We start from the raw sequence: 18,454 nt of genomic DNA on the forward strand, positions 1-18,454 counted from the left end.
AATGTGAACATTGACATCCTCGAAAGAGTGACCTTTATCCTTTAGATGCAGATGTACAGTTCAGTGTATCTCCTTAGATTACCAGGACCTGGATGATTGAGAACCTAGACAGACATGTATACTGTAAAGGAGAAACTGTGGATGTCTTGAATCACTCATTTCTTTTTATTTTCCTTCAAAAGTGCCAGACTTTCCTGTAATTGTTTTAAAGTAGCCTTGACCAAAAGTCTTTCAAAGTTTTTCTTTGGACATTTTTTTACATTGAATCATTTAAACATAAAAAGGCACCTAAATCTAGGGCTGAACCGGTGTTGTGTCTACAAATAACAGAGGCCCATCATTTGTTCCTTTTTTTTAAAGCCAAAACTATGAAAAATGCCAAAAATAACACAGTTTGACAAGCATAAAATACTATTTCTGTACTAACAAGGTAATTCCCCAAAAGCTATTAGCCTAAGACTTGGCATGTCTCAGTATGGTGTGCAGTGACTCCTTCAATATTTTGAGGAAACAGGCCTAAAAAAACTGTCTATAGCAAAAGAACAGTACCTGAAAGTCATATACATCAAAGACCGGACACAGAACCTGAGAGACACAGCTGACCCTTCATTTGATCCATTTACTGTTCGCTGAAGCCTCATCAGAAATGGTCTCAGCAGAAGGGTGGCTGTCAAGAAGCCATTCTTGAGGGAGGGAAACAGGCAGAAAAGGCTGAGGTATGCCAAACTGCTTAAGAACTGGATAAGTGGCAACAGGTCTTATGAAGTGATGAACACAAATGTGAAATTTCTGGTTCAAATCAATATCAGTATTGTACAGAACAGGTACATGAGTGAGCGTCTACAGCCATCTGTAAGACGTGTGGAGGCTCTGTCATTGTTTGGGGCGGCGTTTCAGTCAGTGGTGTTGAATGAATGATGATTCCAAACACACTGCCAATGCAGTTAAAGCAGTTAAGCTATCTTTGATTGGCCTCCCCAAATTCTGAACCTCAATATTATTGAAGCAGTGTGGGATCATCTTGACAGAGAACAGAACAAAAGGCAGCCAATATCCAAAGAAGATCTTTGTCCTTCAAGAAGCCTGGAAGCCTGTCCCTGAGGACTTACCGAAATTGCAGGAAAGCTTGCCTAAGATAATTCAGGCTGTGTTGAAGAATATAGGTGGCCATAACACATATTGACTTTCAATCTCATGACCATTGTATAAACTCTGTTTTTCTGATATACCGTATTTCCCTGTATGTTTGCTGCACCTATTTCTCATTTCTTAGAAAAATATAAAGAAAAATGACTCAAGACTTTTGCACAGTACTGTATAATTTGTGATCACAGCACAAGAATAAATATTTTCTGCGTGGAAACCGAATAAAGGGATTTAGGTTTACGCAGTGCATTGGTGAGTATCCGTGTATGTGGAGCACATCCAGCTGAAAAAGCCCCGGGATACCAGAGGCTCTCAAAGCCTTGTCTCATAGTATTTCTGCTTTGAAGCTGCTGAATAATTAATGAGCGGAGCTGACGCCTGCGGTTGGCCAGACAAAAATAGTCAATTCCGAAAACAAGCCAGTAGTTAAAGTCGACCTTGACGCATGCTAATGAGACATATTTTGCTCTCCTCACTTTTTACTTTTCCTTTCTAGCGACGTTGTGTAATTTTACATGAAAAGTAGAAGGCAATTTAGCAAAATGTCGTTCTGCTATCGATTGATGATGACTTGACAGCGATGCGAACCTCCCATTGATTGATCTCCACTACACTCCCCGCTGACCAGAGAAAACACTCGATAGCGAATGCGAGAGGGGATTTAAATTAGACATATACTGTCCACCTCAGTTGACGGACGAGGTAGCTGTTCGCTTTTTCATGTAGATAGGATATTCGCTATTTAGCTCTGCTCACCGACCAGCCTGACATTGACACGGAGCGACGCTCGCTAGCTCGTAATGTCGGCACTGTTGGACTTGTTTTCCCCTCTAGACCCCGCTTCCTGTTAGCCTTGGGCTAGCTGGAAAATCGAATTTATGCTAATGAACGAGCAGGTATAGTTAGCAAACGCAGAGGGGTGTAACTTTTCTGTTTACTGTAGGCAAGCCGCTGTGGTTTACTTCTAATTTATTGACAAACTTATGGTAATAACTTTATTTTGCAAGCAACTACCGGGCGGCCGTTCTTTTGGGTTTTTTTTTTTTTTTTTTTTTAGTTTGCTAACGCTTTACAGCTAGCCATCTTGCTTATGTTTTGTGTTGTCGGATCGAAGTGTTTTATTTAGCTGGCTTTTTGGTGGCACAGAGCAGGCTATTATTTTCAGTTGTTCCTAAATATAAGTCTCGGCAATGGTTTCACTCATATAAGACTTAATTCTGTGCGACCGGTGCGTATAAAATACTTTTATTTAATGTGGGGAAAGCCTGACTGTTGACTGTGAAAACACAAAAGAGACGCAGAAAATTGTTAAACCGTTCTAGTAATGAGGACAGCACTGGCGATAACGAAGAGTTAAAACATAATTTTTTTTGTACTGTATGCAGATGTATTAATTTTGAATACTTATGGTTTAAGAAAATAATAAGCGGTTTTTCGTTAAGTTGAGCGGCACCGATAGCAAAAAGGGGAAAGAGTGGATGGAGTCGATGCAGATGGTGCTTGTGCGACATACGAGGGCTGTGCTTCCCTGAACCTGCTGCCTTCAGGTGTCTCATCTCATTAAAACAATAGCTTTAAATGCCTCAGAAAACACTCGCAGTAGCAGGTGATCGTCAGAGGTAACTGGGCGGGTAGAGAGAGAGACGGAAAAGCGGTCTGAAGAGCGAGGCACCTGCCCGTACATCACATTACATCCACCACCGCCCTCGTCCTTTTCTAGCCATGGACCCCCCGAGGACTCGGTCGCGGTCTCGGTCTGGCTTCTTTCATTTCGCCATGAACGGCAGCGTTGGAAGCAACGGCGGCGCTAACGCGATCGGTAACGGGGGCTTGATGAGCGCCAGCGGCGGAGGGGTGAACTACCCGCAGCAGAGCAACTCTAGCTGGGCGCCGCACCACGGAGGTCGTAGCTACCCCGAGAACCAGCAGCAGCACACCCAGGGGAGCTACCTGTCCGCAGGGGCGCAGCGCCACTCTTCGCACGGAGCTCACAGGCATCCCGGAGCCGGTAAGCAGGGTTAAGTAGTCGGGGCCTGCAGCCCGGCTAGATGCATTGCATCTACATTACATACTAACACAGGATGGATCCCTGCTCTGAGGGATGCAGCCTCATCACTAGCAGCTTAAAAGGCTTGGTGCTTTCACTGCCAGCTGTTGCTTGAAAGGCCAAGCTATGGGTCGCTGCTCGGTAGGCAGCAGTCTCTTTTCTTTAGAGGTTTGGTCAGCATTTACTCATGTAAATAGGGCAAATCAAGTTCACAAACTTTGTCTTGTATGTCACTGGTAAATGGACTGGTTCTTATGTATCGTTTTTCTGCTCTCTCTGAGCACTCAAAACACTTTATACAATATGCCCCATTCACACAAACACTTTTTTTTTTTTCTATGCTTAAGTGCTTTTTATCTGACATTCAACTTCTGGTTAGTATCTTGCCCAACTTGCCAAACCCCCAACCTTCCGATTAGTAGATGACCTACTCTACCTCCTGAGCTGACTTTATTTCCAGAATTCAACTTGCCTTGCCCACAGTAGAAACTAAGCGCTGCAGATAAATCAAAAATAATATTATTATATTGGCCTGCAACTTCTCCCTGTATAAACTTATTTGTAGCTTAACAGGAAGACTATGACTTTTATATGTCTTAGTTTTATCATCCAAGTAAAGGTTCATGATTGATTGATGTTTCAATAAGCATATTTGACTTTTTTCATATTTGGGGAAAAGTCTATTTAAAATTGGCAGGGAGCGTGTTTTTTTTTTTTTAATTTATTTTTTTGAAAAATACAAAGGTTTAGCCTTGTAGAATTGTTTTTATTAATCTTTACAGAAATACAAAAAAAATGTAAAATGCATGTTAAGGATCAAGGAAACGGGTTATATCTCTTATTGCAGTGGGTCTTGGAGTGTGCATTGTTCACTCATTTCTAGAAATAGAGTGCAAATAGGTCACAAACTTTTCCTTGTATGTCATTGTCTGGCTTTATTCTCAGAATGCAAATGATCTTGGCTATTAGTAGACATTTCACACTGCAGATTTTTCCTTAGGCTAATCCAAGCACAGTTGTGCTGAAGGCCTCCAGGTCACATCGTGTTACTCGTATGAATGCAGTTAAACAGTATAAGGAAAGTAACACCAGGGAAATTCAAATTACAGTTATCTAGATAGAGATATTTGGCAATAAAGTTGAATTGCTTTTGACATTGAATAAAACAAATCTATAAGTTCTTCAGACTGTAATCGTGTTCACTATAGAGCAGCAGTGCAATTTCATTTATCAGATCAGAGACAAATGCATGAGCCCACTGGTTAAGACATCCCACATGCTCTTATTCAGTTTCTGCAAGACATGTATGAGAAGAGTCTGATTAATAGAGCAGTTGGAGCCTTGAAACAAGGCTTGTCCTTTTCTTGATAGTGATTTATTTTTAGTTTCAGTGCTGTGGTGCAGGCTGGCATTATACAGTTTTCCTTGTCTCATCCTTAAGCATTATACTCTTCAACTTGCATTTCACCCTGTGCAAAGCTTGATATTGTCTCAGATTAGTCAAATATGTCTTTCTTTACTGTATTTAGCCATTAACAAGTAAAGATCGATGTTGCTGAGTGCAGTTGTGTGGGCACATTGTTTGTTTCATCACTTTGTCACATCAAATCTAATTGTACTGTCCGGTTTACATCAAAGGTTTATTCAATTAGCCATGTTTCTTTACCAAACCCAAACTCGTCAACGAGACAACAGAAAAAAATGTAAACAGAAGAGGAAAAAGTGAATGAAACTCTCATAAAAGAAAATAACATTTGAGATTGCACATGAACCTCTTTTTGTTTATTATCTCACCACTGGCACCACTCTTTAGTGTTCAGCAAGTTTCCAGTGAAAAGTGACTGGAAGCCCTCTGTAAAACTAGACTGGCTTCCCTCAAAGGCAAACAAAAGTGCAGGGAATGAATGAAAGCAGGCTTTTAATGGTGCCGTGTCGTAATAGCAGCACTGTTGCCAAACAGCCAAAATGAGCCACACAGACGGACTCTCACAGAAACACACGCTTCCCAAATTGACAGACCACAGTGGGGTTTGTGTGAATGACTTCAGCACTATATTTCCCATCTGTGTGAGCTGTCTTCTTATTCCTCTTAGCAGCTGCACATGCCTCATCCTTTGTGGCAGGGGTTTGTGTGTAAAATGTGCTCTATGTGTAAGCAAAGCAACACTGTGTATATTTAAGTGCATCACAGATTTTTTTTGTTTGCCAGGCCTTGTTTGTACATGTCACTGTATTATGCCTCTTGGCATCACTTTATGCAGTATGTGACAGGGTTGGATTTGGGGTTGTTAAAAATGTATCCAACTGCCTTACCTCTGTTATTTTCCCCTCCTGTTTTTTCTCTTCCATTTTCAAGCAATGTCGTCACTTGGTATAGCTGTAATAGCTGGCTGACATTGTAGTTACAGATTTACACATCTTCATCTGCAGATTCTATTTGTAAATAGAGTGGTTCTCTAATTACGTCCTGTCTCTCCCACATGATACTTGAAGTTTTTGAACTTCAGCTAAAGAGCATGAACAAATTGCTTCTTGATGACAGCTGATGCTCTAAGTTCACTGCCCTGCTCGACTCAATTGTCTGTTGTAAAAGAAATGGTGTCAGTCTCCCATCAGCAGCCATGCTCGAAGGGAAGCAAGGTCGCGTCTACTCACCAACAGAACTCGTCCAGTCAGAGTCACCATCCCCTCTCCTAGCTCCCCAGGATGAATCAGCATATACCGGCCTAATTCTGCATAAACTGCATGGCCATCTGAGGCCCAGAACCCTATGAGGTCTAAAGAAAAAGGGATGGTTTGATGAATAAACATGTAAGCCAATGTACTGGCCCAAATGTTGGCTAGACGCTCAATCACCCGTCCCTCTGTTCTCCGCAGCCACTAGCGGGGCATCTTTGAGCTGTCACTATCGGCAGACTTCACATGGCTCTGGAGTGGCGTCGCAAAGACAAGAAAGGGGTAGGGGGCTGCCTTCAGATCTGTTGTTTCTGAGGAGGCAGAAAGGGCTGTCTGGATGCGAGAGGTTTACAGAGGAAGAAACAGAAAAGCATGAGGGGAGGAGTCCCCCCCTTTTTTTGGTGATTAAAGGTTTTTTGGGGAACTGCTTAGAGGAAACTCTTGTCAGCCAAGTTCAAGGACATCCTTCTTAAGCTGCTGAAATGTCTGCATGCACATGTTGCTTCCAGACTGCACATGTGGACTGTTAGATAAACAGATGGGAGAGCACTGTGTTTTTCTGAGATTACGTTTATAGCATTAGTGCTTTATTCAGCAATGTTATTTTTATTTTTATTTTTTGTTTTGTTTTTTTTGGCGGGGGGCACATACTAATTTCAATCCTTTTTAGTGATGCTCTGTTGACCTTACAAAAGACATTCTTTATCAGAAACAAAGCTGTCATTGCAAACCTGATAGTGCTTGACTAACCTGCTTAGAAAATCTTTAGCACACTAAAAGTGGGGCCAACATGACATTTAAACCCATATTTTTGCTAATACTTTGTACGTGAAGGGGATAGTCTGCAGGTATAGGGTCACTCCAGTTTATGGGCTAATGCTAGGGGATTCAGTCATTAAATGTATTGTGAAATGCAAAAAAAGCAGTAATGAGCATGTCCGTCATAATTTGCCAAAAGGATCTCTTTAGATTGCATTTAGATTGCAGGAAAAATACAAATCTTCACATTTGAGAAGCTGAATTCAGGAAATGTTTGGAACTGTTGCATGATAACAATAGCACCTATTATCGCTTTTGATGTTTTTTTTCATTATCTTTATTATCAATAATTTCCCCTCTTTATGCTACAAAAGTGGGTAAAGTGGTTATTTGTATTTGAAGTAGGTCACATTTTAAAATTCAAAAAGTTGCTCTGGCGTGTTATACATGCCTAATTGTGGCTGTCTTTTTTATTTGTGTGTGTGCACGGGCTTTTCATGTAAGATCAGAGGGAGTGACTTGGCTGTGACAGCTAGCGAGGAGACGTCCAGGGTGACATCTTCCAGAGATGACTCGCTTTCTTGTCTGCTCATTTAAAGCAGAGAATTTAAAAGTTTGTTTAGAAGACAAACCCTATCGGAGGGCACAGCACTGTTTCTGGTTGTGTAACAAGATGTCACATTTTTGTTTTCTGTGTTGGATTTTGTGGTGTGAAGTCTGTAGAAATGTTTAGGCAAGAAAAGGAAAATAAAAAGTCAGAGGCAGCCAGTTACCTGTGTGTGTTTGTGTGTTGCGGGTGGTGTATTTTTTTCGGCTTGGCTTGCAAATGTCCATGTGTCTTGTGATGTTTTCCTCAGTCCTGTCTTATCTGATTATGTTTTATTTTTTCAAAATCCGTGCGGCCTGCAGGAGGAGTGCTACATTTTCATCCAGATAATGTGTGCAGCGAGGATCGGGACAAAGTAAGTATGAAACATGACCACCGCCTGTTTTCCTTGCTCTTTTTCTGGTTTAAATAGAATTTGTATTTCATTGTGCTCTCTTTCTTACTCATCCTCTCCCTTATTGTTCTCACTTTTTTTTTTTTTTCTTTTTCCCCCCTGTAACCGACCATTTGTGGTTTCCTCTCCTCCTTCACCTCTGTGTCCAGATGGAAGACAGCCCAAGCCCAAAAAGGCAGCGTCTTTCCCAGCAGTCCATGTTAGATTTAAACTCCGCCCCACCCTCAACTCCTTCCTCTCCCATTCGCCCCTGGGAGCTGCCGCCAAGTCGCAGACCACACCCCCACTACATGCCAGAGCGATGCCACACACCCCTTCGAAACCGTCGCAGGTTTGTGTCTGACACAAATGCATACAAACAGACTTCATTAATAAATTTCATTTTTCAGCCTGCGAATGTAATGAATAATGACAGATTGGAGATCTTGCAATCTTGGTTTTGTGTGTTCACATTTTCTCTTACCAAACCTTAAGTTGTTTATTGAATAAAAACTGAAAGAATTATGACAACAGCATTATTGCGCTTCTTAGAATTTGTCTGTATTAATATTTATTATGCACAGTTTTAGTAGTTGCAGCTGGCAACTTATTTTTTGTGGGATATTAGTGTCTGTGTTCTGTGTGAATGGAATAAATTTTTAGTATTTTCCATCTTCTCATATTTTCTAGTATAATTAAATTAATCAGATGTGTTAAATCAGTAGATCTATTGAGGTTACAAAAACAAAATACTTGAATGTATTAAGGTATCAGATACACAGCAATTTGCTCTGATGCATTGCAATCTGCACACATTTGTGAATTTTCACTTGTTATAGTGCATTTGGCTGTTTGTCTGAGTGTTAGAATTGATTTGAATATCTGAATGAAAAATTCCATTTCAGAAAGCTTAGTAACTTGAATGCTAATCTGCCTGTTGAGTGGTTTTGACTCTTATTTGGTTAGATGAATTAGGAATTAAAGTTTTAGTCAGGAATTTAGACATGTTGCCATAGGTGGCTTATCAGGTGTCTTTCATGATGCAAATGTCAACATAACTCCTTCTGCCTCTTCTTTAGTTTTTCCTTCTTTCTTCCACCTCAGCCCTCCAATGAGACGTCAGCGTGGCCGGAGAGACCGTCTGACCCGACACCACCACCACCACGCCCACAACAACAACAACCATCACCACTACAACAGCAACAACAATCACCACCACCACCATCACCCCAATGCCCACCATCATCATCACCACCACCACCTGCACTCCCACAACGGCCCTTCACCTGGCCATCAGGATGAAAACTACCGCCATCCAGCTCCTCCACAGGGCTACCCACCCTATAACCAGCAGCCTCCCCGAGGGCCTGGGGCAGGGCCCGGGCCTGAAGAACGCCCCGGGTACCATCCTCCCAATCCCTCCCCGAGGCCTCTTCACCAGTCTCCAAACCTTTCTCCCAGGCTGCTGCACCCTGCAGCTCATCCACAGCACCCACATGCCCACCCTTCCCAGCAACAGAGCAGTGTGGTGCTGGATCTTCATGAGCAGGTGGGTTCAAAGTAGATGATGTGACCTGTTTTTAGGAAAGAAAAATAATTGAGTTGCTGTTAACTGAATCATTTTCTGTGCTTTTGTCTCCTTTTTTTTTAAAACTCTGCTTAAGATTGAGAGATGGGTGCAAATAACACTCTAAGATGCAAACAAGTCAATGTGAAAATGAAAGCCTATCACTCGTGGGTGTTAAAACTTATTTATGGCTGTAGATGACGACTAATGAGTAATATAATTTTGTTTTGATCATACAGGTAAAAGGTTAATGGTTAATGCAGGATTGTCTGTTAATATATCTGGCTTGTTTGTGTGTTTTATTCATCTCTACATGCATGCATATGCATACATAATCTTTACATAAATCGATACATATATTTTAAAGCACATATCCAGCAGGCTTAAAGTAAGCATTTTGAACTTGTCTCTAGAAAAGAAAACACAATGAACAATGGATTTAATGAAAACACAAAAAAGAAAAAAAATGGAATAACGAGTTTTCAACTGCAGGGAAATGCAGACCTCAGGGTTATCATCTGCTTGATTGTGCTCCACAACAAATATAAATCTGTGGCGTTAGCACTGATCCATGAAGTTTTAAAATTTGTTATTTACAACTCGGACAATGTGGATTAAGTCTGCTAACTCCAGCTATCCAGCTTTTAATTAAAATTTACAGCCATAAAGTGGCAGACCTTTTTTCTGCTGATCTCCATATTTAGGGTTCAGCTCCAGTCTCATATCCTGTGACTCCACCGGGAGCGCCACCAGGCCTGCCACCTCGCTCTGCCCCACAGCAGATCCCAGCATGCTCTGTGGTCTTCAGTGGTCAACACTATCCTGTGTGCAGCGTCCCTCCTCCCGTGAGTGTTTTTGCTTTTTTTTGCACGTTTTTGGTGATTTTCCTGATTTTAATTTTTTTTTTAACCTTGTGGTGAAATGGAGAGAATAGTGACAGTTTCTTAAGGGAGAAACTGCTAAACTGAATGTCTGAGCTGAATATCATTTCACCCGAGACTCAAGGTAGAAAATAATAATACTAATTTAAAAAAGTTTGGCTACAAGAAAAAGAAAAGATAAAAAAGATTATATTAAATGAGGAATACAAGAATATGTTTGTGTTAAAAGGATAAAGCCTAGAGAAAAGATGGCCTTTCTCTTTAGTATTTTGTTTTCTTTACATGCAAGTTATTTTTATGGCAATTCTGAGAATTTTGTGGCTGATGTTCTGGAAAACTGCAAATAATTACCTGAAGGAGGTAATAAAAAAAAATAATAAAAAAAAATAGTACAGTATTTTTCGGACCATAAGGCGCGCCGGATTATAAGGTGCATTAGGCAAAACAAAACAGTCAAATAAGTCAAACTTTACTCAACTCATTCTTCTTGCTTCCTCCACTTCCGTACCATTGATTCTTTAACGCTGAATTCTCTCGCAGCTGCTCTATTCCTGTGTTGTAGCACTATATTAATGACTAACCTCGTATTGTGGATGGATTTTCTCAGTTGTTCTCCTGACTGAAGTTTGACCCTTTTACAGCATCCTGCCATGCGATTGCATTTGTCCCTAACCATCCGGAACCCTCACGTTTATTGAGTCACTGCTGTTTACTTTCCTGTCTTTATTTATATTGGAAGTGAAAGCAGAGCTGTACATTTTAATTATTTCAGAAATCTCTCAGTCAGAACATGGTATATCATGTTTAGGTGGAAACTAGTGAGCTAACTTCCTGCTAACTTCTAACGCCATTAAATTTAATACATTCTGTTTTCACTGATGCCTGGATGTTAAACTTCATTGTTACACCTGGTAAAGCAGCAACACTGATCGTTTTATTAAAGATGAAAGAATTTAGACAGTTTTAAACTCTCAGTGATGCTGCAGTGTTTGTTTGACTCCTGACTACGGTAGCCATAATGTTCCAAAAATCCATCAAGCAGTGCGGCTTCGTAGCTTACCAAAGTCGTACTAAAACATTTTTTGACAGATTTTTGAGCGCCGTGTATCACGTAAAATGGGTTTGAGATCAGTAAGCACAACCAGAATTCATACATAAGGCGCACCGGATTATTAGGCGCACTGTCGATTTTTGAGAAAATTAAAGGATTTTAAGTGCGCCTTATAGTGCAGGAAAAAAGAAAAACAAAAAAACAAAAAACGGTAGTAGTTTTGATCCCATGCATGGTCAGAGGGATTTCTGAATTTTTCCGTGAAGTATGAACAAAAGCATACAAAAGTATTATCAATTTATGCATACATTTTATGCATGCATGCATGCATGATTTGCACACAAAAAAATCTATGCTCTTCAGAAGTGTTGTAGTTTGTTCAGATGTGTTTTTAAGAGACGCTTTCTCTTGGCAACCCTTCCTAACAACCCACGCTTGTTCTTTCCTTTTCTAATTGACTAACAAACAGCCAAAACTTCTGCTTTTAAAGAGCCGATCATAATTTGTTGATGTTCATTTAATCAAGTGCATTTGATTAGCACCAACTGGCTTCTACTTCACTGCCTAATTTGGAAGTGGCAAAGGTGTACTTACTTTTTCACAGGACTGTATTTCATTTTTTGTTTTGACATTAAAGTAGTTACAGGTCTAAATAAGCATATTATCAACATGAATTCAAATCATGTCTGTTAAATGTTACTTAATGTTCTTCTGTTTTTTATTTATTTATTTATTTATTTATTTATTTATGAAATCCTTTTTATAACATACTTTAACAAGTGAAACTTTTGTGTGTTTCTGCTAGGTCCTTCAGACTTGTTCTGTGCAGCACTTACCAATGCCCTACCCATTCCCATCACTGTTGTCCAGTGATCCGGCCTTCCTGCTCCCCCCACCTCATCTCACCCATACCCCCACACATCTTTCCCACCATCCACCTCATTTGCCTCAGCCTGGACAGTTTGGACCATATCCAGCACAGCAGGCCCGTTCGGTGAGTGGGAAACCGTTTGATAACTTGGTATCAAATGCAGCTTTTGTATTAGGTGGTTTAATTTAAGCTAGTAGTTAGTCACAGTCAAGATCTTTCTGGGAAGCTTTCAAAATTCCTCCTGGAATTTCAAAAACTGCAAACTTTATAAAAACGTCTCGCGAAGTTCAAGCTAAATGGATGATGCATATTTTAAACACTGAAGTTAAAGCAGTTTGTGGTATTCTTCTTGAGTTTTAGTAATAAATGAGTATATGTACTGAAACTGTGGTATTGACGACTCTTTTGTGCACATTTTGTCTTTGCACAGCTTTAATCTAAGACTTTATTTCATTTGCATTGGCTACATGTTAAAGCAGCTGCCAATTAACTGATTAAAAAGCGATTTCAGAGATAATTCAATTGTTTTTTTTTTTTCTGAATTCAGTTATTTCTTTTCTTTATCCCTTTTTAAAACACTTGCTTTGTATTTCAAAGGTTGAAACTTTCTTTCTTAATCCCATTCCTACTTTTTAATTAAATTTATTAAGTGGTTAAGTTGCTCCTTATGCTGTAATGACAGGAAAAATCCTGGGCAATATGACCTATATGTTTTGAATTTTAACATTTTCTCCTTGGTCTCCTCAGCCGTTACAGAGGATAGAGAATGATGTTGAGCTGCTTGGCGAGCATCTGTCTTTGGGTGCTGGGCTTCACTATCCTCCTGCCACCCACCCTGCACTCACCCCACACTCCACACAACTCCACTTCCTGTCCCATGACCCCTTGCCACAGGAATTCTTTGGAGTGGTGAGCATTTACAATAATTTATAAAATATGTTTATTTCATCCCATGAAGTGTTATAAAAATAAAAATGTAATGCTGTGCAAATCATCTGACTTGTATTTGTTGTATCTCTCCACCTAGTCGTATCCAAACTTCATTCCTCGCCGTCTCCCAGGGCGACGGTACCGCTCCCAGCAGCTGCCACCTTCGCCTTACCACCCCAGCCTCTTGCCTTACTTCCTGTAAGTAGAACAGGGACTGAATTCACTTAGAGAATCATTTTTTAAAAATTATTATCTTTAGACAAATATCCAGAGTGTATCAAAAAGAATAATCTGATTTCAAAAGATTATATCGTTTTTGAAGTAATGGACATAGAAGCTTGTGTTAAATTTTAAAATACATGGCTGAATATAAAGTTTTATGTTCAAAACCTCAGTGTGTCCCCCTCCGGACAGATGGCATATGTCCACATGATAGTCAAACTCTTCCTATACTTTTGTGACCATGTCTGGAGTCACTGCAGCCACTGCTGTTATGCTGCTTACCTGCAACCACGTGAAACTGATGACTTCCCTCTTTCTTACTTTGTGTTTTAGTCATTACCGGTGGACAGCTGCAGAATTGAAGGACTTTGAATTCTTTTTAATTTACCCTGGATGTCATACATGACGTGATATTTATTGCTGGAATGTGAATATTTATTAGCATGTTATTGATAAATATGTTAATTTTGCTGCGTGTTTAAAAGAACTGAAGAACAAATCCTGTCCACACCCACAAGATAAAAGCAAATTAATAAATTCAAGATATGACATGCAGCCATTGAGACTTGAGCATGGTTATTGAAAATCCCCTTGAGGCTAAGGAACTAATACAGAGTTTATTTATTTAAACAGAGAATACAGTGACTGCATTGCAGACAGTGTATTGGTTAGATTTTACTGATCACCTAATGGGTCTTCATCCAAACTGTGCTTAAGGTCAAGATGATATTTGTCATTTTTACAGGTACTTTTCCATTTCCACACCTGGATTTGACTGTTTGTGAGCCACCTTGACTTAATTTTCATTATTTTGTACTATACAGCCAAGCAGTGACAACAAAACGTATAACTTTATTGTAATGTAAAGTACAAAAAGTAACTATGTATTGTGATGATTCAAGAGCAGAATTAACTACTATGTTATTAATGTTTTGGTTTGTGTTAAATCGCTCTTCTGTAGATCAATGCTGCCAGTCCAGCCAGGTCCTGCAATCAGTCTAGAACTGGATGTCGATGATGGTGAAGTGGAAAATTATGAGGTTTGTTCTTGCCATTCCTTAGCATTTTGGTTGTGTATTTCCTGGTGTGCGGGGTGGGGGGGAGACTCTAATTCTACTGTCGCTGATGTTTTCTCCCACAGGCTCTGCTGAACCTCGCTGAGCGCCTGGGAGAGGCTAAACTCCGAGGACTGACCAAGGGAGACATAGAACAGCTTCCTTCTTATCGATTTAATCCAAATAACCATCAGTCTGAGCAAACACTGTGAGTACTACCCTTTTAGAAACAATACACTTGCTAATAATGGACAATTATCCTCATTATGATTTTTTTATTTATTTATTTTTTTTCAGCTACTCAGGGTTGAGAATTTCATTGTGGACTTTTATCGATAATAGACTAATGTCTTTGTACATTTTATTTAGCATATTTATAGTTTTGAAAGCTTCTGAGGGCTTAACACACTGGAGTCAGCTAATGTCACCCATAAACTCTGTCTGATGGGGTTGGATACCATGAGAAATATGTTCAAATTCAAAATGTGCATAATCTTTAGTAAAGCGTACATCCAAGTGACCATTTTCAAAAGAGTTTCCGCAGATACCCTAAGTTACTGGCGTAACTAAATCTGCCTGAATGCACTGTCTGTCATTTAGAAAGTGTCAAAAAGGTCTCTTCTTTTGCTGCACTTTGTGTGCTAATAGCTATCTCATTGCAGGTGTGTGGTATGTATGAGTGATTTTGAGTCGCGTCAACTGCTAAGAGTTTTGCCCTGCAGTCATGAGTTCCACGGAAAGTGCGTCGACAAGTGGCTGAGGGTACGTGTGTCCAGCATGAAGCCCACCAGCTTATGCTGATCTCTGTTATACACATAAATTTACAGTTGGCCAAGTTAGCCAAGGCTTATTGCGCATTGTTTGGCAACAGATTCACATCACTGTTCACACATGGCATTAACATCAACATAAGTGCTCACTCCAAGTGCAGATTTGAGTCCTCTCAAGACACTTTAAGGGATGATCTGATAACCTAAACCAGATTTTTGAGGTGGTCTCAGCTACATAAGGTGACTTTGTTTTTCAAGTGAGCATGAAAATGTGCCTGAGGCCTCATAAAAGACTGCCTGCTCATTGATGACCTCTATGCAAGCATAACAGTGCGCTCATTTGCTGGCTCTCAAATTAGATACACAGTGCCTGAAATGTTTGTAAATGATAAAGACAATTTATGAGTGTGTTGAACACCTTGGGTGATCTGGTTTGCCAGGAATGTATGACAGAATAAGCAGAGTCTAATATTGTATTGATTTCTTCTTCTAACATTAAATTTTGGCAAACTAGTATTGAAAATTGCATCGCTTTGGTCTCTGCAGAGAGAAGTGGCACACAGTTTTTAATTTTTTTTGCAAATGAAGCAGGAAAGTGAGAGCCGCTCACAGGTTGTCACTTGAGACACATGTGGTGATGGATTCTAATGTCAGGTGTAAATTAGAGCTTTCTAAATGTAATAACATCACTCATGACCATGTGTGAACAGGGCAGAAGTCACTCAGCGAAGTGTTACATAACATACCTAGAAAAAACTTTTTGGAAGTTGCTGAAAAGCACAAACCTACTCAGTCCAAGCACACATGTATTAAGATACACAGACACCTCTTAATTATAGGATTCTAGTGAGAATCTCACTCTTCAAGAGATCTGATGAATAACAGAAGCAAATCTCAGTCCAAGTGTGTTGAAATGTTTCTAAATTCACCTCATCTGATTTACTGAAATCTGTGAACTCGCACTAACCCCAGGATACTACAGTCAGAAGGTGCTAAAGATTTCATAAACACGTGATTTCCCACTGAAAATGCTAAATGAGGCTCTTGAACACCAAGTTCTTGTTGATCATACCAGTCTTATGATTAAGAGGCACGCTGCAGTGCACAAAGCCTCAGTGTAAATTGGGTTAAAAGGGTTACATATTGATTAAAAAATAAAATATCTAAGTGTGTGACCATGAAATCAGTATCCTGACTGAATATAAGGACCATCTCTCAAACCTAATTTGCCGTTTTCACCCTCAGGCCAACAGGACGTGCCCCATTTGTCGAGCGGATGCCTCAGAGGTCCAGAGAGACTCGGAGTGACCACACGAGGGAGCCAGACACTCCTTAATGTCCTCAGACATGTTCAGCACTGCCTGCTCTCTCTCTCTCTCTCTCTCTCTCTCACACACACACACACACACACACACACACACACACACACACACACACACACACACACACACACACACACACACACACACACACACCACAACCTTATATATTTGTGACCATAATCTTATATGTTTGTGCAGCACTCTCTCTTCCTATGTTCTTTTCATTCTTTGCCAAAATGTTGCATCCCCTCATACATGTAATGTCATTTTCATGGGATGACTTCCTCTCGCACTTTTCTACCATGCAAATGCACAGAAGTCCTCCAGTATCTCCCGCTGTAGTGTGTGTTCGTGTGTGCGCGTGCGGGCGCGTACACGTGCATGCACCACACCTGTGCAACTGTTGCTGGGCCCATTCTGTAATGCAGGGCCGTGTGTGTGTGTGTGTGTGTGTGTGAGAGAGAGGTTTTTTTTTTAACATCTCCTGAAGCATGTCTGAGTTTTCTTTTGAGAAAAGTAAACAACATGTGAGAGCTTTTTGCTCTCATGAGTGACTGACTTTACTTGCTGTTTGTATGTTTATGCACTGTCTGTATGCATACTATGTGTGTATGTATGTTATAGACTTAAACCTTTTCTCTAGTTTGACACTAAGGGTCCATGCTGCCACTATAGTTCTTGGTTGCCTATTTGTTCGGTTTATTGTTTGTTGTTATTATTATTATTGTTATTATTATTGTTATTATTGTTATTATTATTATTATTATTATTATTATTATTCAGCTATTATTAATGGTTATTTTCCTTCCTTGCAGTTACCTCATTCCGATTTTGTTCATCTTTCATTAAAAGCGCTTCACAGCACTACTTTGAAATTAAGCACATATATTTTTCTTTTTTTTCTTGGCAAAAATAATTTTGTCTGTGACTTTGCAGTGGCACATGTTAAATATATATATATATATATATACAAAAATCTCGCTCTATATATATATATAAACTGTATAAATCTATGAATATCTGTATACCAAATAAAAGGCTTGATATGAACTTTTTAAATGTAGTATTTTGTATATTCTTCCTCCCCCCCTTAATTTTACTTAGTTTTAACATCCAGTTTGGTTTGCTGGATTTCTAAACATGAAACTACAGACCGCTGCTGTGGATGACTCCCTACTTTTCAGATATTTTTCAGAAGGTGTAACAACTTTCAGGTGACCACTGGGTGGTGTATCTGCTCTTCAAGACTGCCATCCCCACCTCCCCTGAGAACTTGTCACAGTTATTGGGGCTGATCCAACGCTTCTCTGATGGTATTCAAATTGAGGATCAAGCGTCTAAAACCCTACATGTGTATATTTATGTGTTTTGAACTCATTTTTTATTAAGTGAGAAGCCTCTTGACCTGAGCCTGATAAGTCCTCCCATACTTTTTTTTTTTTTTTTTTCAAATATATCATCTTCCTAGAAATCTTCACTCAGTCCCTCTTTCTTACACTTCTTGTAGACCTGCATCTTCTGATCTACAACCTCATGTTCTGCCTTTTTTCTCTCGTTCCTAGCACTTTTGTCCTTCCTGTAATGACTTTGGTGATTCTCTTCCTCTCGACCGCTTCCTGCACTGCCCTGTTTTTCCTCTCTCCTTCAGTTGTGCTCACCACTTTTTTCCTCTCCACTGTCTTTTTACTTATGCATCTCCACCCACTCCTTTGACTTGCTTCCGCTGCAGTGAAGTGGAAATAATGGGGGTTTTGGTCTAAAACTACCCAGTTACTCTCGTGGAGCGCATAATCTGCCTTGTCTCGTGTTCTCTTTGCCACTCAACTATTGTTTCCTGCCCATGGTTGTATGAGGCAAGTTCACCAAATTTTAATGGCACATAAAGCCCTCTCAATGTAGGAACATTCAATTTCTTCCAACATTTTAAGTAATTGTGCAAGTGAACTGCAAAATGAAAGCTACAATGTAGAAGTTAAAGTCAAAAACAATTCCCACAACAATATCCACCCATGATAGTGTCATGATAGTACTCAGTACAAAATATTCCTACAGTAGAACTTCAGCTGCCCAAGACCTCGGGTAAAAGTTCTGGTTTGAATGTCCACGTGTTCTCTTGGTTGGCTGCTCTCCGCTCACTCATGAATGGCTGCCTTTTCTGTCCTGAGGATGTGCCTGGG

At 40.0% G+C, this 18,454-nt stretch overlaps 1 protein-coding gene across 1 annotated transcript; it reads left to right on the forward strand.

Annotated features, from left to right (window-relative positions):
* Positions 1-1,736: 1,736 nt before the first annotated feature.
* Positions 1,737-17,327, forward strand: LOC116331290 (E3 ubiquitin-protein ligase RNF38-like). Its single transcript, XM_031753950.2, has 12 exons — positions 1,737-3,154; positions 7,538-7,590; positions 7,779-7,960; positions 8,713-9,157; positions 9,880-10,020; positions 11,913-12,101; positions 12,726-12,887; positions 13,006-13,106; positions 14,092-14,170; positions 14,272-14,393; positions 14,848-14,947; positions 16,201-17,327. The coding sequence occupies exons 1-12, from the start codon at positions 2,869-2,871 to the stop codon at positions 16,261-16,263; spliced, it is 1,923 nt and encodes a 640-aa protein (XP_031609810.1). The 5' UTR covers positions 1,737-2,868; the 3' UTR covers positions 16,264-17,327.
* Positions 17,328-18,454: the final 1,127 nt, after the last annotated feature.

Source organism: Oreochromis aureus, linkage group 2 (assembly GCF_013358895.1).
Source record: "Oreochromis aureus strain Israel breed Guangdong linkage group 2, ZZ_aureus, whole genome shotgun sequence".
Taxonomy (NCBI): domain Eukaryota; kingdom Metazoa; phylum Chordata; class Actinopteri; order Cichliformes; family Cichlidae; genus Oreochromis; species Oreochromis aureus.